The 23,000-nt window shown below is 39.9% G+C and overlaps 1 protein-coding gene, 1 long non-coding RNA gene and 2 pseudogenes across 3 annotated transcripts; 3 read left to right on the top strand and 1 right to left on the bottom strand.

Annotated features, from left to right (window-relative positions):
• Positions 1-3,054: 3,054 nt before the first annotated feature.
• LOC130139361 (S-locus-specific glycoprotein S13-like) lies at positions 3,055-4,941 on the top strand (annotated as a pseudogene).
• A 103-nt stretch (positions 4,942-5,044) lies between these two features.
• Positions 5,045-9,012, top strand: LOC130139360 (G-type lectin S-receptor-like serine/threonine-protein kinase SD1-1; annotated as a pseudogene).
• Positions 9,013-15,314: 6,302 nt separating this feature from the next.
• LOC130134551 (G-type lectin S-receptor-like serine/threonine-protein kinase RKS1) lies at positions 15,315-18,858 on the top strand. Its single transcript, XM_056315740.1, has 7 exons — positions 15,315-16,680; positions 16,808-16,933; positions 17,142-17,284; positions 17,470-17,680; positions 17,800-18,037; positions 18,143-18,293; positions 18,406-18,858. The coding sequence occupies exons 1-7, from the start codon at positions 15,399-15,401 to the stop codon at positions 18,703-18,705; spliced, it is 2,451 nt and encodes an 816-aa protein (XP_056171715.1). The 5' UTR covers positions 15,315-15,398; the 3' UTR covers positions 18,706-18,858.
• A 1,269-nt stretch (positions 18,859-20,127) lies between these two features.
• LOC115664417 (uncharacterized) lies at positions 20,128-22,452 on the bottom strand. Of its 2 annotated transcripts, XR_008817424.1 has the most exons (4): positions 22,355-22,452; positions 22,267-22,301; positions 20,955-21,020; positions 20,128-20,234 (listed from the first exon to the last, which is right to left on the bottom strand). It is a non-coding gene; the product is annotated as an uncharacterized LOC115664417 (long non-coding RNA). The 2 variants fall into 2 exon arrangements; XR_004003592.2 differs by lacking the exons at positions 20,128-20,234; positions 22,267-22,301; positions 22,355-22,452 and adding exons at positions 20,753-20,878; positions 21,478-22,260.
• Between the last annotated feature and the right edge of the window lie 548 nt (positions 22,453-23,000).

Here is a 23,000-nt window from a genome sequence, read left to right as displayed (position 1 = left end):
GTTTCGATAAATTTTATTTCATTTTGAGTGCCCAAAATTTTTAAGAAGTAATATTTATTTAGAGGACAATTCATCCCACTATCGTTATTTTAAGAAGTGATATTTTATTTCATGGCTATTTTCACTTCCCCTATGGAAACAAGAAAGGAGAAAAAGATAGTACATAAATGAAGACAAGGACACACTATTAAAGCTCGCCACAGAGCCGGCAAGGATTTACGAAGGAGACGGCCGAGACGAGGGTCGCGTGGCATGTGAGGAGATGAAGAGCTTTACGAGGAAGAAGGCGTTGAACTGCAGGCAAAAGTTGTGTTTTTCGCGACGACAAGCGAGCTTACCATTCACAAGAGGAGTTGATTACGGAGGAGAGGAGGCGCCAACCCCAGATCCGGGTTTAAGGATGGAGACAAACGGTAAAGGAAAACTAGAAAAAAAGAAAGACAAGAAAAGAGAGAAAAAAGAAAGATATTTTAAAAAAATTTGTAAAATCATCCACGTCGGCGCCAATTGTGCCACGTAGGGCGGCCATCAGCGATGGAGACCGGACCGCTGCATCAGCAATTTCCGATTAAAATTGGCCGGAATGACTATATTAGAAAATCATCAAAAAAGTTAATACTAAAAAAAATTGGCTAAACTGAAAAGTGTAGGATTGAATTGGTCGCCGTACAATAGATTTAAGACTTTTTCAACAATTTTCCCTCCAAAAAATGTGACACATTTCAATTCATTGTTTGATCTTTTCACATATGTATGGTCGTCTTCCGATCTCAATAATGCACTTTCACACTTTGAGGAGATATGAATTTCGTCCACTCTTTGCCGTCAAACTAGTAGGCTTGTTTTTTTGGTTGAAATCAAACTATTACTTTGAAAAGTAAATAAATATAATAAATACTCAGCGATTACAGGGAGCGAAACTCGGACATTGAATATCACTTATTTGTTTGTGTCAATGACAATACTTGAGCTGAACAGCAACTTTTCTAAGGTTTAGTATCTTATTTTGAGTCTTAATAGCCACAAAGTCATTCTCTTTAACTGCATCAAAAGATTTCATAACCACCTTTGTGTTCAGAATCTCATCTACCTGAATTATCCTCAAAAGAGGCAAAATTTGTCTGATTTTGGGAATGGTGCTGCTCTTAGACGGATTCTCATTTGCTAATATGCGCATTCCTGAGACTGAAACATGTTAATGGGAAACAACAAAAAGAACCGCAAAACATTCACAAGAAAGATCTGATTTTTGATTCCTTAAAAACCATACCATATGATTTTGAATAATGCTACACATACATTGCCTCAGCAGTTGGGTGCTGCTTGCGAGTTCGAAGGCCTCCCAAGCAATGCCCCCGATCTCACTTGGGTTATAGACGACGCAGATTCCCCTCACAATTATAGAGAAATATGGGTTCATAAATCATTTGTAAAATGATGCGGGATGCCTTGTTTTGAGTATTGAAATATCATCCTTTTTTAAAAAAAAAATCTACTATTTATTAGGCACGTCACTTTCCAAATCAATTATATAAATCGATCCGTCGTCAACTATTTATAGCTTCTGGAAAAAACATACATATATTTATATTTAGGTTAAATACTTGTTGTCCTAATGTTTCACCACCTTTATAGGGCCAATTTTTGGCAATTATATAATTAGGGGGTTATTCTAAGGCCTAATTTCAAAATGTAGGATGGAGATTCTTAGATGTGACATGTGTCACAGTAGTGGCGCATTTCCTCAAGCGTGTTGGGTCAAAAACCCCTTTTGACTCGTGCCAATTACTCCAATTTTGTCTGCGTTGATCTACACGGCGGAAGACTTAGTTGATTGCAATTGTAGTGGCTTCTAGGGTCCGTAGGGCGTGGGCGGCAAAAGGGGACTGGTCTACTTACTCGGCCCCAATTTTTTGAGCGGGTTAATACCAACAAAAGTCTTAAACTGGTACATTCATATCACATTTATTTTAAATTAATTTTTATATCACAAAAACTCCCGAACTAATACGTCCGTGCCACATTTATCCAAAACTATATTTTATGTTACGAAAAATCCCAGATTAATACATTCATGCTATATTTACTCCAAATTAGTACACCCATACCAAATTTACCCCAAAAAATCCTAGATTGACCATAATTTGAGGGTAAATGTGGCACACGTCTACCAATTTTGGGGTAAACATGACACCAACATACCCGTTTGTGATTTTTTATGATATAAAAATTAGTTTAGGGTCAACGTTGCACAAGTATATCAATTTGAGGTTTTCAATGGCATTAGCCCTTTTTGTATTTGTGGTAATTTGTTTGAAATCATCTAGTCATATTTATAGGCAGCAATTTAACTTTATAGATTGTAATTGGCTTGTAACTGTTGTAAATCATTTGCACTTATAACTAGCAATGTACCTTTATAGAAGGTAATTTGTAGAATTCGTAACATGAAAATGCTAACACTTAGTAATTAACCAATAGCATAGTAATATGCCTCAAATTTTCCGTTAGTTATGATACTAATACTTGGTCATTTTCCTCGATAATTGTAAATTTCAAGTAAGTCAGTGTAATTGACTAGTTAATAATCATCTTTCACATGCAATCATTACTTTAAAGTCTCGTAAGGTTAAATATCCTAGCATTTGTAACTTTCTATGGAAAATTGTAAACAAATTCTTACCGAGATAATTACAAGTTCCAAATCTATCATAGATCTGTTTTTCTGATCTTAGTAACTTATCTCAATTATCAAAACACTCTTTTGCAGTTTGTAATTGTTTTCATATGTCGTAATTTTTCTTAATCAATAGCGACACTAGCAATCTTACAATCAATAATTTTCGTTAGTCATCCTCAAGTTTCTATCTTTACAAAATCATCCAACAGTCGAAATTTATTCTTTCTTAATCTAGAAACTCATATTGTGCTACCTCGGACCTAAGAATTTTTTTTATGATGTTTGATGGATTTTTAATTGGAAAGGCCGCTCATTTATCCTCCATGTGTGTACCCATGGACTAGAGGGGCTGTACGTTGGAATTTCGAAAGCTGATGGTTGACATTATAGAGGTAAGTTTGTCAGAGTCAAAAGTCGGAGACGACGGAGCGATGCAAGAACTGTCAAACATCCTAGTGGATGGAGTCCCCCAATAACATTTTCGTTCACAGCAACTATTTCTTGTTTGTCTTTACAAAGTGAAACTTCTATGAACTATCCGAGTCACCAAATCAATCGAATAAGATGTGTATCAAAACCAATCTGAGTAATTCAAACATGAGATCGTGATGTCCCTAAACCATACTATTGGTCCGTTCTTTATCGACAAAGCCAATAGTGAACGTAATCCATATCTATGCTCTCTTTCCAGGATTTATCCAACAAATTTTTCACTTGGTCTTCCGCTAAACAGGCCGTGTATAACCGCATGCCAGTTTGGTCAAATCAATTTCGGTATGAATAATTCTTTCTGCCATTTTCAAGCTTGTCTAATAACTGTAGCCGCCGATCTTGTTTGAAAGAACACGAATCCGACTAAACTCAAAGCCTGAGCCTCACTATTGCATGTGATTCGCTATCTGGGTTCTGTTTCTTCGATGGAGATTCTTCACTCTCGTCTTCACTTCTTCATCTCCATCACCTTGCTCTCAACAGCAGCAGAGCTTAGCAAATCTGCTGACTCTTGTTTCAGCGGGAACAAAGTTTGAGCTCGGATTCTTCAGCCCTAGAAATTCATCTAACCGGTATGTCGGGATATGGTTCTACAATATCCCGGTAAAGACCATTGTCTAGGTTGCAAACAGAGATGATCCAATCAACGGCTCGTCAGGAGTCCTGCAGATTGGAAGAGGAGGGAATCTAGTCATCATTGATGGAACGGGAAGGGTTGTTTGGTCCACGAACACCGTGAATGTGACTTATGATAACGTGGCTGCACAGCTCCTGGACTCCGGGAATCTGGTCCTGACAGATGAAAGCAACAACGGTTCGGGGAATTTCCTGTGGCAGAGTTCTGATCATCCTTCCAATACGTTACTTGCAGGTATGAAGCTAGGAAGGGACCTGAGGATTGGGTTGAATCGGTACCTCACTTCCTGGAGGGATTCCGATGATCCTTCAACATGAGACTTCATATACTCGGTCGAACTCCAGGGATTGACCCAGAAGTCCCTCCGCAAGAATGCTTTGGTAGTTGAACAAAGCAGGCCGTGGAATGGTATCCAGTTCAGCGGAGTGCTCATGATCCCGAATGCGATCTTCATCCCCAGTTCGTGACAACTGCTCAAGAAGTGTACTATGCCTCTCAACTCATCAACGAGTCCACCATCATGAGGATCTTCCTCACCCACTCTGGCACGCTCCAATGCTGTCTCTGGAATGATAACACGCAGTGGACAGTCGTATCTGAGCTGCCAAACGATTCCTGCGATGAGTATGCAAAATGCGGGCCTAATGCTGTGTACACAATTGGTGACTTCCGGATATGCAGCTGCTTGACAGGGTACACCCCAAAATCGCCCCAGGAATGGGCAATGCTCCTTTGGTCTGGCGGGTGCATTAAGAGGAAGCCCCTGAATTGTCCTGAAGGAGAAGGGTTCCAGAAGCTGAAGGGCGTGAAGGTTCCTGATATGTTGAGTTACTGGGTGAACTCAAGCATGAGCCTCCACGAATGTAGAGCCAAGTGCCTGAAAAATTGTCCTTGCACCGCATATGACAATTCGGACGTAAGCAGGAAGGGAAGCGGGTGTCTGCTTTGGTTTGGAGATCTTCTCAACATCAGAACGCTGATTGAATCCAGAAGCAATCAGGATGTTTTCGTCCGGGTCACAGCATCAGATCTAGGTACATTAAAAATTCAGTTAAGTTGTTTTGTCTCCATCTTGTTGTCTCCCAAGCTGCTCCTAAATTTCTCTTACATTGCGGATTGTAGGCAATCATAAGAGGAAATTGCGGTCAGTAGTGGCAGTAGTCGCTGCATCACTCTCTCTTCCCATTCTTCTGCTTCTTTGTTTCTGGAGGACAACAAAAAAACGTATAGGTAAAATGTCTTTCTTCCTCATCAATATTGACCTTGGTTAGTAATCTCTAGTGCAACTGTTCAGTTTACTCGAGGCATTTTCAAACATTTTATATGTCATTAGGCATCTTTAATGCTTAACTTTGTAAGAATACTAGAATCAGGCTTCATTGGTATTGCTGCAGCATTAAGTGGCAGGTTCATATAGATGAGGACTTAAAATTAGTCAATGGATCAACTGAAATGCATGCCTATTCATACTTCAAGAAGATTTTTTCCTTTAAAAACGAAGTGGACCGAAAAAAAATTTTGAGCTGATATACTGCAAAAGTCTCTACCTTACACAAGTCTTCGACTATTTTTTGGCAGCGAAAAAATCAGAGCTGCGAGCTGGGACTGAAGACAACTTAGAGCTGCCTATACTAGACTTGGAGGACATAACTACAGCGACTAATAGCTTTTCGTATCAGAATAAAATAGGAGAGGGCAGTTTTGGTCCGGTCTATAAGGTTAGGGCCTTTACAGTAATAGCATATCTATAAAGAAAAGAAGACGTGGATATGTACTTACCGAATTAGACATGGATATATGATTTCAGCTTTGTCGTTTTGAATGTTTGTCTTAGTATAAATATTTCAGGGTCCAATGTCTGATGGAGTTCAAATAGCTGTCATGAGGCTGTCGCAAAACTCAAGACAGGGTTGGGATGAATTCAAGAATGAAGTCTTGTTGATTGCAAGACTTCAACACTGAAATCTTGTCAAGCTATTAGGATGCTGTATCGATGGAGAAGAAATGATGCTAGTATATGAATATATGCTGAACGGAAGCCTCGATTCATTAATATTTGGTCTGTTCCTAGCACCTCAACTCAGTCTAAAAAGTCGTTGATAACTTCGAACTTTTCTTTCCAGATAGGATTGGTCCTGGTTTTTAAGCTAGTTTACGAGTTTTGATAGTGAATAACTTCCAATGGTTGATTAGGCCTTATAAAAACTTGCAGGTAATAGAGCAGGTAGTTCTCTCGTGTGGAGGCGGCGGTTCGATATCACTGTGGGTTGCAAGGGGACCTCTATATTTGCACCGCGACTCAAGATTGAGAATAATTCATCAGGATCTAAAAGCTAGTAATGTGTTGCTGGATAGTGAGATGAACCCAAAGATATCCGATTTTGGCATGGCTGGGGCTTTCGAAGGAGATCAATTCCTGGAAAAGACAACGTGTAGTCGGGACTTAGTAATCACCCTTCTAAGTTCTCAGCATACTAAACATTTCCCAATTTCTGATGCATTTATTTAGTGGCTACATTTTAGTTATTGACTACATATTTGTGCGCCAAAATGTAATGTAGTGGATACATGTCACCAGAGTATGCAATAGACGGAATTTTCTCAACTAAATCAGATGTTTTTAGCTTTGGAGTCCTAGTCCTGGAAATAATAAGTGGCAGGAAGAACAGAGAATTTCATCATCACGATCATAATCTCAACCTTCTTGGACATGTAAGCTTACACTCCAAGTTTCCACTCTGCATTCTGATTCTGTAAGATTAAAATTGCCTAAAACTCTGCAACTTTCAGACATGGAAACTATGGCTTCAAGGGAAGGCCATTAAACTCATAGACAAACAAATGGAGGATTCATTTCCTATGTCGGAAGTTATGAGATGCATCCAGATAGGCCTCTTGTGCGTCCAGCAAAGTCCGGAACAAGGGCCATGTGACATCCTGAAATTTGCCCATTTGGAATTTATGAAATGCTTGGTTTTATGAACGTACTCGTAGTTAGTTCTCGCCCGGAACTGATAATTCCTGGGATACTAACCATTAGGGAAAGGCTAATTAGGGATTTAAATTCGTGCGACTAAAGAAAATTCGATCGTGAATTGATTTTTCGACCATAAAATCGTCGAGGTGACATTTTGAGCCACTGTAGGCTGATCCAAGGATAGCTAGAGGTCAGTTTGCCACTGTCATAATAGTGGATCGTGGGTGATTCCGCTGGACCACGAAATGAATTGACGAATGATCCTAAACCTATGCCAAACGATCGTGCCCCTCAGATCTAGTGATCGATCCTCGCGATTAAGTGACAATCGAAGTCGTCACGACCTGAGTAAACTTGCACGTGACTCGATTTATTATCAGTCACGGGTCGAATATGCGAATTTCCCCAAAAGCCGCCCGTTAGTTTGAGAAACGCTCGAGTTACGTTAAATAAGATTCAATTATTAATTAGAGCCCAAATTGGATATCGGAAAATTAGGAAGTCACAACGGGACGTTAGGGCGACGTTGTGGTTGGAACGTACAGCTTTGGATTTTCCCGAATCCTTCAGAAAAATTCAATTTCGGCAAGAAAATGGAAAAGTGACCATTTTACCCTTGGAGGATTATAAAGGGCAAGTGTTAGAGGGGAGGGGCATTTTGGTCATTTTGCCCTAACTTTTGAGTTGGACAATTTTGCCCTTGGAATTTTATGAAATTCCCAAATTGCCCTTGGATATTTTAGAAAAGATTCGATCCGGGTCGTCGATCTCAAGATAAGATCGAATCTAGACCGCTGATTGGGTTTGTGAGTAAAGGGCATGATGGTAATTTAGCCCCCCAATAATTGACTTAGGGATATTTAATCCCCAAATCCCTTTCTCTCTCCTCACACTCTCTCTCATCTCTCGGCTCCATCTCTCTCTCCCCCTCCCCTCACCGCCGATCACCTCCCCCCCTTGGCCGCGCCACTGCCGTTCGCCGGCCATCGCCACCGCGCCGTCGCCGCTCCGTCCGCCGTGCCACCGCCGCCCCCCATCACCGAACCGAGCCACCCCTCACCCTCTCGGTTCCCTCTTTCTCTCTCTCCCATGGCCGTGAGGAACTGGCCCAAGCTGCCGTCGCCGCCGCACGCCGTCCAGCCCACCGCCGCCGTCGCCGTATGCCGATCGTCGCCGCCGTGAGCCGCCGGCCAACCGTTTCCCCCCATTCCGCTCTAGCCGAGTCAGTCTAGGGTTAGGGTAAGTCGCACCCTAAACCTTATTTAGGACTTCGGGTATCGATGGACAATTTGAGGTGAAATCGGGTTTATTTAGACGCGGATTGATATGGTTTTAGGGGCGGAATTGATTAGCGGGCCTAAGGAATGAATTTGGGAGATTTTGGTGGAATTTTAGGGGCCGAGTATATGCTGAAAATTGTTGGTTTGAATGCTGGAAAATGCGGTTCGGTATGTAAATTAGGTATTTAGATCCGGCAACTAATTGTGGGAAAATGTCGTGAAGAGCCGGAACTGGTTTGCCATGGTTTTGATATGGAAAAATGCTAATTTGTATGTTGGTTGTGCATTTGACCTGTAGCTGAATTGTGGTGAAGAAATTGGGTGCACTAGTGTGCAATTGATTAATTGAAATATGCTTTGTTATGTGTACGCTTGGGCCGAATTGAATTAATTGTCAATTGACCGTGTTGAATGCTTATTGAGCAAGAGAAATGTGTGTGAATTGATGCGTGCACGGGCCACGTGTGATTGGCCAATTTATTGGCAAGTGGGTGCTGAGCATGTGCATGAGCGAGAAATTGTGTGTGTTGTGGTATGTGTGATTGTGGAAATCCTTGAGGCGGTACCATTACGCGGGGATATTTATCCGTCCTGAGGCGGTACGACTACGCAGAACGATGCCCGGTATTACCGGAGGACGGCCAACCTGAGGCGGTACCATTACGCGGGTTGTGTCGTAGGTGGTGGGTGTTGAGCCTGAGGCGGTACCACTACACGGGCAAGATACACGGCCTGAGGCGGTACCATTACGCGGGCCCTGGAGTATTGTGATGAGTTGGTCGCAGTGAACCTGAGGCGGTACCATTACGCGGGTCACTAGCGAGTGGTGTGCAAAAGATGTGATGAGATCGGAATGAATGCATGAAACGTAATTAGAACATGCATGTGAGTGGAATGATGTTATTATGGCTAACGTGCAGGTTGCACGCTGGAAAGGCCCATGTAAGTATTGATTGTGTGCCTGCGATGTAATAGCTGAGTGTGGTTGTTTGTCGTGGTTGTATGGAGGTACGTGACAGCCTAGGTGGGGTTTAGGGTGTGTGCTTGCTGAGATGTATTCTCATGGTTGTTTCAACCAAACATTTCAGAACCCTAGCCTGAGCAATGGATCCTCCGCCGCCGCCACCTGAGCGTTTTGGAGTACCGGTGCACACCGACCACGATGTTATAGAGTACCCTGTAGATGAGTTCATGACCTGGGTTAAGCATACCTCGGTAGTCTGGGTAGATGTAGGATTACCTCTATTGGAGGCCCACACCTACACCGCCTGGTTCTTCAGGGACGGGATAGACGAGTTTGGACCCGTCCGTGGATTTGATGTCCCCTTTGATAGAGTTGGGGACTGGGACCCGTCTGCTATACCTCCCCCGGATGGCGAGCTGACTAGTTTGGAAACTAGTCTAGCGCAGTCAGGACTACAGTCGGCGCCCGCAGCACCTGAGTCTTCGAGGGCCGAGCAGGAACTAGAGCCTGATGAATCGCAAGCGGGGTACGATCCGATGGATGTGGACCTCGAGCCAATCCCAGTGGAAGAGCCAGAAGAGGAGGGACCCGAGGTGGAACCTGAGGAGGAGCCTGCTGAGCCAGAAGAAGAACCGGTGTACATTCCCCCGTATGAGCAGTGGATTGACCCCGATTTCGTGCCAGAGTACGGGTATGATGAGGAGTCCGACTCGGAGGAGCAGAACGAGGTTCCAGCGGAGTCGGGTGACATAAACCACCCGATCGAGATTGAGGCCGAGCCGGAGTCCTCGGAGGAGCAGACTGTTCAAGGGAACTCAGATTCAAACGACAAGGAATCAGACTCAGAGTGGACGCCGAGTAGAGGGCGTAGGGGCTAGTTTTAGGGGTTGATAATAGGCTTTTTGAGGAGTTTCATTTTTTGTGATAGAATATCCAGGTCATCGATCGTTTTGAATATCGGTGGTTTATAGTTCGGTGTGCATATGTATATGGCGGTTTGTAAATTGTGAATATTATATAAGTTTGAATGAGGAACGAGTATGTTTATTCTCCTTGTTTACCCCAGTTTTTAATTGTCCGGGTATTTGTGGTTTTCGCTGATCGTTTTAAATCTCTGATATTTATAACTGAGGTCGGCGATACTCTAGGATGTCGCATTAATCGACCAGAGAAGTGTGTCGCGCGCTCGATGGGTTCGAGGCGTGACAAGCCAACTATGTCATATGTGCTTCTAATGTTGGACAGCGAGGGCACCTCTCTGCGGCAGCCCAAGCAACCGGGATTTTACACGGAGAGGTTTCGCGATCAAATAGACAGTGAAACAAATGAGTTGACTGTCACCTTAGTCGAGGGTCGGTGACTTTCCACGAGATTTTGTAGGAATAAAGTTAACATTGCACAGTCAATGGATTGGCTGTTTACGTTGTAAATTAAGACTCTAGTAGATGGTGTTGTCTCCATAAAAATCAGAAATACATCTCTGCCTTCTTTGACGAAGTACTTGCTCTTGAGAGTGCACCTGGTGTGTACTTCTCCTTACCTATATGTATGTAACTCGATTCATATCGAAAGAGCAAGTACACACTGGACTACAGTTTTCCATTCCCCCTTTTGATTGAAATCATGGGTGTTACTGTTTCTTTATTTCATTACGTGGAAAGCAGGTGCAAGCATACGCAAATAATTCTCATGAGAGAATAATCCTTGTTTGATCTTGCTTTTATCTTCATGCTTTGAGTTGCAATATAATCAGCAAGGCAAAAAATGACACAACAATCTCAATTGCTGTAAATAATGAATGAAGTTCTACAGGAGGTATTAGATCAAAAAACAGCTTAAGGTGTATGGACGAAATCAGAGAGTATTTTTTTGACAAAATCCCTCATCAATCGGTTGAGACTCAATTAACGACTCTTCACTCTTCATATGGTTTAAGGTGCTTCTCTTAAGTCTCATATTTCTGATTTCAATGCTATTATCTCTGAATTAAGAAATATTTATGTTAAGATTGAACATAAGGATCAAGCTCCTTCATTGTTAATTTCACTACCTCCGTCTTATAAAAAATTTAGAGAGAACATGATTGTTAGTAGAGAAACTATCAATCTTGAAGATGTCAAGACTAGTCTTCCAAATAAGCATAAACTAGATACATAATTGACTTTTGAAAGCAGTAATGATCATGGGTCTGGTTTAGTTGCTAGGGGAAGGTCGGTTGAGAGAAGTAATGGTAGAAGGAGCAGATCAAAATCGAAACATAAGAATTTGACTTGCAACTACTATAAGTCTAAGGGATGTATCAAGATAAATTGTCTGAAATTGTAGGCAAAGCAGTAAAGAGAAAATAATCTCAATTAGCAAAATCAAGGGAATGCAAATCAGCATAATAATCAAAACTAACACAACAGACATAAATAGGGAAACGAAAATCCTACTCAAGCTGGTGTTGCTAAAGAAGAAAATGAAAATTGGTTATTTGTTGCACATGATAAGGACAAATTTAGTGATAGTTGGATACTTGATTCAGTATGTTAATATCACATGTGTTATAATCATGATTGGTTTTAATGGTGGAGTTATCTAATGAGAAACAATGCTAAATGCAAAGTAGTTGGGATTGGAACTGTTAGCATTAAGATGCACGACGGCATGATCAAAACTTTGGAAAATGTCAGACACGTTCTTGATTTGAAGAAAAATCTTATCTCTTTGGGTACACTTGAAATTAACGATTGTAGATTTACAGATGATTATGCCGGTGACCTTGATAAGAGGAGAACTTTGACTAGGTACATTTTTTTTATTGGAGGTTGTGTAGTTAGTTGAAAAGCTACTTTACAACATATGGTTGTTTTGTCTACTACAGAGACAAAGTATATGGCTATTACAAAGGCAGTTAAAAAGGTTATACGGTTAAGAGGTTTATTTGGAGAGCTTATAGTGGATCATGGTGAAACTGTTATCCATTGTGATAATCAAAATACTATACATCTTACTAAAGATCAGACGTATCGTGAGAGGACAAAGCACATTGATGTGAGTTATCATTTTATTCGAGATATTTTTGCTGATGGCTATACAAGGTCTATAAAATAGATATAGAAAATAATTCAATCGATATGTTACGAAGCCCTTGCCTATTGCCAAATCCAAGCAATGCTTGGTTTAGGTTAATGTTTGTTGCAACTGAGTTTTACTGTAGTGGGAGGAGAAGATTGATTGTTGCTTATGTCTAATTCAAGCCAAGGTGGAGATTTGTTGAGTATGTTTTGAGTTCTCTATGGGCTTAGGCCAACGTGAGGGCTTGAAAGCAATATAAATATTATTTTTCTCAAGTTATTAAGTTAAGAAGTTGAGACATAAAGAATTTTAAGTTTTTGAGCCACATTTATAATTCTTGAATTTCATAATGGATTATGCTTCCCATCTTCCCAAGGTTTTTCCCATAAGGGTTTTCCACATAAATATGTGTGTTCTTTATTCTTCCCAGTTTTAATTTCATTATAGTTTCTGCATCAGTCATAACAATAGCTTCTATATTAAAAGATTTCACAATATTGTCAAAGATCATATAAATATAATTTATATTCATATTTATATTTAACTTATACATAAGAAATAGCTTCTATATTCAAAGATTTCACTTTTTGTGTTTATATTATTAGTCAACATATATAGTAAAGGGTTAATACCACGAAAAACCCCAAACTGGTATACCTGTGATAATTTTACCCCAAACTAATTTTTGGACCACCAAAAACTCCAAACTGGTACACATGTGACAAATTTACCCCGAACTATTTTTTTGACCACCAAAAATCCACACTGATACACCTATGATAATTTTACCCCAAACTAATTTTTTGACCATTAAAAACCCTAAAATGTACATTTGTGACAAATTTACCCTCCGTTAGTGTCTATTAAATTGGATTAATATCACGAAAAATCACAAGTTGGTAAAGTTGTGATAAACAGAGGGGTAAAATTCCAAACTAGTACACCCGTCAACTACCACGTGTCATCAAACTTAGCAATTTGACAGTAAAATTTAATGGAAACTAACATAGGGTAAATTTATCACAAATATACCAGTTTGGGGTTTTTAGTGGTCAAAAACTTAGTTTGTGGTAAAATTGTCACAGGTGTACTAGTTTTGGGCTTTTGGTGGTCAAAAAATTAGTTTGAGGTAAAATTATCACTGGTATACCAGTTTAGGATTTTTTATGGTAAAAAAAAATAGTTTTGGGTAAATTTGTCACAGGTGTACCAGTTTAGAGTTTTTCGTGGTATTAACCCAATAGTTAATTAGAAATGACTTCTTTGCGTATTGCATCAACCAATTTTAAAATATTCATTTGTAAAATCAATGTTAGATAAGTCGAATAACATTTAAGCTTTTTGATTATCTAATTAGGGTAACAGGTAATGGTTTCTAAGTACTGTAAAGAGAAGTGGAAGGAAATGGAGCTTTGTGATGACTTGACTCGACCACAAACCTTTATTCTATCCAACTTTCTTATCACTTGTCTGATTGCCTAGCTTCACGCGAATCATCTTTTTTCTCCGAAACTTCCTATATTGGAATTTCTTTTACTCTTTGTATGTGAACTGAAGAATACCCCCAACTGGCGGGTCAATGAAGCCATGTGAACCGCTACTTTGTATTCGTTACCCACTTCTTAGTTGGGACAAGTTGTCTGGAGTTCAAAGCATTAGGGACCAAGGAAAGTGACATGAACAAAGTTATTTGCTATTGCTGAAGATCCGGGATGAAGTATATAATCATCTAGTTCTGTCAATGCATGGCATTCTGTTCGTTGGGAAATTCAGAATCACCGAGTGTTTGTCGACTTTAGGTCTATATTTTACCTAGAAGACCTGCAGGTGCAAAGTTAATCACAAGTCCGGAGTCATCTTATGTCAACTATGTCTCTATTCTCAAAGTTGAAACTTTTAGATGAAAACATGATTTAATATTTAAGAATCACGGTTTAATATTTAAATATTATTTCACTCTCACGCTTGATCTGGTATTTTTTGCCTAGTACTAAGCGTGAACACATTCAATTGAGAAGGCAAATGAGGCCCTTAAATATTTGAAATCAGGACTTTCATGCTCTAATACCAAGTGAGATTTTGTAGGATCATTGTCAACCGTTCTAAAAATTTAAGTTTTTAGATGAAGACATGATTTAATATTTAAATATTCTATCAAAATCCAAGAAGTGTCTTGAATAGGCAGGACAAAAACTAGAATAAGACTATAATCAGCAAAAAGTCATCGATATTTGAGCTAGGGCTACACTGCAAAATATCCTGCCAGACGATCCACAATGTATCATCTACTTCAGCAATTTATACAGTTTTATCCTATAAGGGAAACACTTTGATGGACCTCATTTCCCACGTAAGAACTCGTCCGAAAATTATGCGTGTTTAGTACAACAAATCAATGAAAAGAACAAGGTGCAAAGATGTAAACAGTTTCAACAGAGGACAAAGACAAAGCATGGATAATGATGCTTATTATGGAATTCAGAAATTTTGGGCAGATTGATTTGGTATAGATTCAAAGCCGACCGGTCGGTGCCGAACAAATCATCCAGCATTGTCTTGTTTTATTGCATTATTGACCCTAGCAGGGGCGGTCAATTTAGCAATGATGAGAAGTGCTCTGTTACAATCATTTTTTTATGCATGTTGTGTGTGAAGCCAAAGAGAAGCCATCAAGATTGACAATAATAAAAAGCATTCCTAGAGGTCAACACGAAATAGACCAAATAAAGTAAATTCTATATAAATTAGTGAATAATGAGTAGGTGAAAATTTTCATATTATTCTGCAAATATTTCATCTTATTTTACTGTCCTAGCTCATGAGTATGCTTTTCCTCTGGCCTGATAAGAGATGGTGGTGATCTTTTGATCTCTAAGAAAGCTTTGCTGTCGTTGTTGATCAGAGCCCAATACTTGGGTAGCCCCAAGCTCAATTATTATCTAGTTGAACCTACGTTTACTGAAAAAGCAAAGTCATTCAGTTATTATCAATTGTTTCTTTTTATTTAAGACATTAAATGTGAGTTTCTTCGTTCTTTCACTCTTCACACGTGAACTTAACAATTCCCTCCCTGGCGTGGCGGCTACAAGAAGCAATGTAAGTACCACCTTACAACAATTACAAGATTGACTGGAGTGCATACAGGGGGTCAACGCTTTGATGAATCAAATAGTTTCTTCTTCCCGATTTGCTTCTCTAATAAAAGTGAGCACCCATTAGAAGAAGGGGAAAGAAAAAGCAGCCAGAAATAGCGAAATCGCCATTTAGTACTGCAATTTGTTTCATGCTATTGTCTACTTTTCATACTCATGAATTGGCCTAGCAATCTTCTCAATTTAATTATATTATCAGTTCTTTACAGAGTGTGCATTTCCACTGACCTGATTACAAGAGAAAGCCCTATCAGAGATGGTGATGTGTTGATCTCCAGTGGAGGAGATTTTGCTCTTGGCTTCTTTAGCCCTGGCAATTCTAGCCATAGGTACTTAGGATTATGGTACAACAAAATTTCCAAGAAAACGGTCGTGTGGGTCGCCAACCGGGACAACCCCATCAAAGATACTTCAGGACGTCTCGGTATCGACAATCTTGGGAATCTCCTACTCTACGACACAAAGAGGAACATCGCGGTTTGGGGCAGCAATCTTTCATTATCTTCGGTGGTGAGTGACTCTGTAGCTCAAGTTTTGGATTCGGGTAATCTCGTTCTGTTTCAGGATGGCAAGAAAAGTTCAGTCCTTTGGCAGAGTTTCGACCATCCAACAGATACTTTGCTCCCCTCCATGAAACTCGGGCTCAACCGCACCAGTGGCCTAAATAGAATCCTTACATCTTGGAAGTCTCAGGATGACCCCGGAACGGGAACGACTTATTACATGATCAACCCCAGTGGTTTCCCACACTTAACCTTGTACAAAAATCAGGTTCCCTTGTGGCGACCAAATCCCTATAACGGAATCAAATTGAATGGGATTCCCGCTGAAGACCAGTCCACATTGTTCAACTTTAGCTTCATAAATGATGCTGATGAGGTCGTATTGGTGTCAAATGTTTTTAACTCATCGATCTTCGTGAGGGTAGTGGTTCAAGAGTCTGGGATTGTGCAACAGTTTACGTGGGTCGAAAATAAGAGCAAATGGGTCAATTTTTTAACCAAACCAGAGGACCAATGTGACTCCTATGGGCATTGTGGTGTCAATGGAAACTGTCATTCTAGTAGCATGGACCAAATTGGTTGCAAGTGCCTACCCGGGTTTTCCCCTAAGTCCCCGAACAATTGGCGCATGAGAGATACTTCAGGTGGGTGCATGAGGAAGAATCAAGAATCAGTTTGCCGGAATGGCGAAGGGTTTGTAAAAGTAGCTGACGTAAAACTGCCAGACACTTCGGTCGCATCTTTTGACAGGAATAGGACTTTGAGGGAGTGTGAAAGTGAATGCCTTCGGAATTGTTCATGCACGGCCTATGCAGATGCAGATTTTACAAGAGGAGGAAGTGGATGCTTGATGTGGTACGGAGACTTGATGGATACAAGAGAGCTCTCAGGCGGAGGACGAGACTTACATATGCGCGTGGATGCACTTGTACTAGGTAATCCTAAAAAAGGGAAAATCAGTACGAGATTCTAATTTGCTCATATTTTTGTCACTAATATGTTGTGATTGCGGTTCCAAAGTCAGTCTTATTTGATAGATAAACTAAGAGTTTCTCCTATCAGCTGAGTTTCAGAAGAAAGGATTTCTTTCGAGGAAAAAGATGTTGGCAACCTTGATAGGGTTAGTTTCTGCTGCAGCAATAATCTCTCTTGCGGTGTCTTTCGTGCTCGTCAAAAAGAAACGAAAAGGTAAGAATTATCTGCATGTTTCTTGGACTGTCTACACTACAGTCCCCTCTTTCGCTGCTTTTTAAAACCAGAAACACACATGTATCGCACTAAAGTTTGGCGCTTATAGCGACTCGAGGATTTGGGTCTAGTGAAGCCACGGATGCTTGTCATGACGAATGACAATTGGTGTTCACTCATTCTGATTTGTAGTTCTTTTGTGTGATAGGCTCTGAGGTTGGAAAGGAGCTGGATGGAACAACAAAAGATCAAGAATTACCTCTCGTAGATATCACCACAATTAAAGCTGCCACAGACAATTTCGCCCCAACGAACAAGCTTGGACAAGGAGGATTCGGTCCAGTCTACAAGGTACTTTACCATGTCCTAACACTAAAATCCTTTGATCTCCCATTCTGCTTTAGTCTCTGTTGTCCAAGATGTTTGATGTAGAAGTATGAGGTCAACAATTGGGTTTCCTTAAGAAAGCCTGAACTGAGAAACGAGGAAACAAAGTAGTTTTCATAGATATGTCTTAAGGCTAGATGATATTTCAGGGGCGCTTGGCCAGTGGACATGAAGTAGCTGTGAAGAGGTTATCGAAGAGTTCAGGACAAGGGAGTCAAGAATTCAAGAACGAAGTCATGCTTATAGCCAAACTCCAACACAGGAATCTCGTGAGGCTTTTGGGTTGTTGTATCAATCAAGACGAGAGGATGCTAATCTACGAGTACTTACCTAACAAAAGTTTGGATTGCTTCATTTTCAGTATGGCCTCACCTTCTTTTTCCTTTTCGTGTTAATCTAATCACTAAAACGCCTCGCCATTGGCATCGATTTCATGACATAACGGGCGGTGAATTCCTTTTTCTGGCTTTGGGTCACAGATGAAGCAAAAAGGACAAACCTTGATTGGAACCAACGTTTCAAAATTATTCTTGGAATTGCCCGAGGAGTTTTATATCTTCACCAAGATTCAAGACTTAAAATCATACATCGAGATCTCAAAGCAAGTAATGTCCTCCTCGATGCTGCAATGAATCCGAAAATTTCCGATTTTGGGATGGCTAAAATGTTTGGAGAAGACCAGATCCAAGCAAATACCAACAAAGTGGTCGGGACATAGTAAGTTATTCTATACTGTCTAACCAAGTCAACCAAGCACTCGATAAGAGGAGAGATACACACTGGTTAGAAGTCCTGAGATTCATGTTGTCCAATTTTGTGTAGTGGTTACATGTCTCCAGAATACGCAATGCAAGGATTATACTCGATGAAGTCCGATGTTTTCAGCTTTGGTGTCATACTACTGGAAATAGTCAATGGCAAGAGGAATACTGATTTCTACAATGACGGTGCATCTCTGAATCTAATAGCACATGTAAGGACATAGAACGAAAAATTCCTTCACTCCAATTTGCCATCGACTGCTTCTTGAAATCAGATCTTATTGCTTAATCTCTGTAAGATGTTGTTACCTTCAACTTTTGTAGGTTTGGAACTTATGGAAAGAAGGAAAAACCTCAGACATTGTTGATTCACTGATGGCTGAACCTTACAACTCTCGTCAGGTTTCAAGAAGCATCCAAATCGGCCTACTGTGTGTACAAGAACGCGCGGCAGACCGGCCAACCATGACGGACATTGTCTTAATGTTGGGTAACGAGGCAACTCTTGCCTCTCCTAATAAGCCTGCATTCATTTTGAATGGAAGCGGCAACATTCTCGACCTTCCACCGATTGCAGGAGCTTCTGCGAACGAGATAACCATAACCGAGCTTGATGGTCGATAATTGGACTCGATGTGACCATTGTTTCATCATCCTATCTTTCCAATCAGATAAAGTCATGGAAAAGCTCGAACGACCTTCAACAAAAGGGTACCTATACCCGAAACCGACACAGGTTCCCGTGTAGCAAAAAAAAAAAAAACTAGGAGTGCTCCTCAGATGCTAAGGGTGCGTATGGTAACACTTCTATTTCTGGGAACAATTTCTTTTCAGAAATAGTTTTTTCTATTTCTATTTCCTGGAAGAGTTTCTGAGCAAAATAAGACTGCACAAAATTTCTATTTCTAGAATAGAAATGCGTTTGGTAACTGCACAAAATTTCTATTCCTGGAATAGAAAAAGAACATAAATGCGTTTGGTACAACCAAAAAAATTTCTATTTCCAATTTTTTTCATTCAAGTTTATATCTTTTATTTAAGTGTAAGTACAAGTTATAAATGAAAAAAACCAAGAAGCATTGTTTATTGGTTTGTCTAATCCTTTTTAACTCACACTACTTTTTATACCATAATTAATTATCGTAATCAACCAATTATTATGAATACCATATTTATCTATTTCAAAAGTTTCTTCACAGTCGCTATTATAAATACTATTTATTCTCATATTAAATTACCAAAAGATAAAAAAGAATACTTACATCTTAACCATGTGTTAGTTGTTTTTATTACCAATAAATAAACAAAACAAGAACTCATCCTACGAATGTGAAGAACTCTCTAGGTCAACATTGACAGTGCTATAATTTACAACAGATGACGTCACTAATTTTTGTCACTTAAGAAGATTATACATTTCTTTCTCTTTATGAACTCTTTCCTATGATGCATAGAATTCTTTGCCGCTATATGTATATAAAGAACATTCGAAACTCCATATACGACATTATAATAACACGTGGATGATGCCGATTTTAGTTGGTGCTTGAATATGATCCATTCGCTTTATTAATCACTTAAATAGTCACAGTAACTTTGAAAATTGATTTATATAGACATGAATCCTTCATTTTCTTATAATGATTAAGTTTACAAAATCAATTTAAATTTGATTGTGACTTATATATATAAATATTTACATCTTGTTTTCATCCAATAAAGTTGAACATGTAGGTGGAGGAGTAGTCTTCATTTGCAGCAAGAAAAATGTAGTTGAATTGCAACACTCCAATGAGATTCTCTATACTCCTAGTACTAAAATATCCCATCAACTCATGCTTTGCCAAATATTCAAAGCTTGCCAAACCTCTGTTTGAAACGCTGCACAGGCTTTGGATTTCAAAAATACAACAATAATAATACCTGCTAATTAACAAAATGTTGCCAAATATTTATGAACAACATAACAAAAGTCAGAAACATAAAGTCATGGAATCTCAGGCATATTGTGATTCCTTGTCATTTGATTTGCAATATTTTTCCTAAGCTGTAGTTTTCCAGCTAGAGGATCTAGTTGCTCTTGCTTCTCCACTTCAACTGTTTTCCCCTTCTTATCAGCTACTTTTGCCACAAACTTCTTTAGCTGCAGGTGCCTGAGCTCAACAGGCAGCAAGTACCAATTTAATCAATGCAAAGTTAATATGAGGAGTTGAACAGAACAAGCATCACAAACAAATTTGTCCTCTATAACCCTTCCTCTTTGTTCTATTTTCCTCCAAAAACCACACAAGAAAAGACTAATAGACACAAGAAATATCATGCTTCACAGGGAGAATCCAATCAAACAAACCAAGTGCAATTGAGACAAGGAATAATGTAGCGTCCATACACAAGAAATATCATTCTTTTTTTTTTTCAGTTTTAGTTAATCAAAATGAAAGATCACCAACAACAACATAATCACATCCCAAACCCACCCACAAGAAAATGCTCAACAAGAGAAGCATATATACTGTGCTTCTTATCTCATTCAAATCATTCCCCTGGAAACTTACTAATTGACATTCAGATGAGATGGACATACATTTCAAGATTAACAGGCAGCAACCTTAAGGAAAACAATAAATGGCTATTTAACGTTTTGCCTGGAGCAATAAGAAGCACAATGGCCCATAATATTTGGAGGGAGGGATGGAGGGAAATGAAGGGAGGCCAGACAACAAAGGGAAAGTTAACACAACAGAATACCTTGATTAGCATATGGAAGTCTTCCTTCATTTGGAGAAACTTTTGAATCCTACAGGTAGAAAAAAACTTAGTGAATAAGGCACTCGTAAGAATTATCTTGCTCACATATAGCTAAAACAGAGTACCTTTCTTCCGGGAACAAAGTCGACAGTGGGACCTCCAGTGACTTCTACTGCAACAACTCCTGCTAGCTGAAACAGGCATTTCACTCATAATGATCAATACTTGCAAATTGATAAATCATTTTTAATAGTAACCACTAGAATCGATCAGCTATATATAACATCATCCAACCACTAATCAACCAAGAACAATACCAGTTGACCTAGACAGAGGAGATTTCCTACAAGCAACTGAGAACTAAATGCCCAAGGGATTGAAAACAAGATAGATAAAGATTTGCTCTTAAAGCATCTGAATATGGAGAACATGTGGGTTATGCCAATTAAGGGCTTCCATACGTGCATGCACATTAGTTTTAAAGATGTTGCATGCTGGAAGGAATAAAACTTCAAAGTTAAATGGCAAGAATTCGAAGTCTTTTTCAAACTAAGCTAGTCATATCAACAGAGATTTCGTCCACCTATTGGGAGAGGCGACTCGTAATATGTAAGATGGAAGAACAAATCCTTTAAACAGTCTTTTCACCTGGTATAGATCTACGTATGTAATCTTTGGACACTTGGACTTCACCTCCTCTGTATCCAACAGAAAAGCAAATGTAAATATACTGACTGAAGTTATATCTCAACTCCATTCACAAAAAAACTTGATTCGTCAAAGCTATGACATTATCCATGATGGGTTCGTACAGTTGTATAATTGAAACTCTTATAATCATAACATATCTACAGGGTAACTCATGTAAAACATATGCAAAGGTCTTAGAATTTCCTTGGTCGACAATCATGGAAGCATTAGACTGAATACTAAACCACCCATCTTAAGCATGCTCTCATAAACTGAACATAAGATAATACATATACCTCAACTTTATGAAGACTGTAGGGATTTCTTTAAAGAAAGTATCAATGTCTAAAGCAACAACTATCTTCATGCATTCTATACTGATGAATATTGGAAATATATCTAAATTTGGTTAGATGAACCTAACACTATGCCACAGGCAAGTAACAAAAGTAAATCAGAGTACGCAGATTAAATCCCGTTGATAAGTCCAGAGTATAACGTTAAGCCAACTAAAATTGCAAACGCACTGCTTGGCCCTTCAAGAACTTGTAAGTACATAGCATCATGTTAACAAACTTGTTAACTGTCTTCGACATAACAGACGACGCGCCCCGCACGTGTGCACTAAACATCGTAAGATGATTAAGTCAACCATTACTCATCAAATGACACAAAACATAAGCAAAAGCAACTCCTCCCACAGCAGCAAATGAAGGAAAGCTATAATTGAAGTATTAGAAGACATACGTCCATGGAAATTGGACTCTCAAATCTCCATGCACCTACATATATTTAGTATCAAACGAGCATGCAACGGGACTCGCACAATCACAACCTACAATTGCATGCTCGTCCTCCAAACTGCCGTCGATGCATGAATAGATGAACTCCAGAAACTACTTCAGGCACGGATGTCGAAGAGACGTAGACACCGCTCTGCCAAAGGAATCAACACCGCGAAGGCAGAGAAATCTAAAGGCAGGTAGCTCAGAAAGAGCAGGGAGCGCTCACCACAGAATTTTAGAGCGATCTTCAAGCCAGCATTGGCACCGTGGGAGTACTCTTCCTTGTTCCGAATCGAGCCGTTCGGACCGGCGGTCTTCATCCTCGCGTCGTAAGTCTCGGCGTCGTGCTACCTGCAAAGACGAATCGCCAGAAACCGCCAGACATCAGAAACCGCGGGGGCTAAATCCGATCGACGGACGTCCATCGCCGGCCAATCGAGGCGGGGATGGAACCGTAATGCGCGTAATCGGGAGCTCGAGACCCTCGAACCGGGAACGAACGCCGCGCCGGCCCTCGAGGAGCGAGAAGGAAGGCCGGAATTGCACCTCTACCGCGAGTGACGAGGGTGGTGGCCGGTGCTCTGCAGACGACGGATGATGGAGGAGCCGAAGAAGCCGCTGCTCGAAAGGAAGAAGAGGTAAGAAATAAAAATTTTAGGGTTTACATAACCATTTTTACTTTTCTATTTCTATTTC

Source organism: Syzygium oleosum, unplaced genomic scaffold, assembly GCF_021117445.2.
Source record: "Syzygium oleosum isolate NSW1041296 unplaced genomic scaffold, Sole_v2.1 Sole_v2.11, whole genome shotgun sequence".
Lineage (NCBI taxonomy): Eukaryota > Viridiplantae > Streptophyta > Magnoliopsida > Myrtales > Myrtaceae > Syzygium > Syzygium oleosum.
Note: the sequence above shows the minus strand (reverse complement) of the source record. Positions and strands in the feature narration are given on the sequence as shown.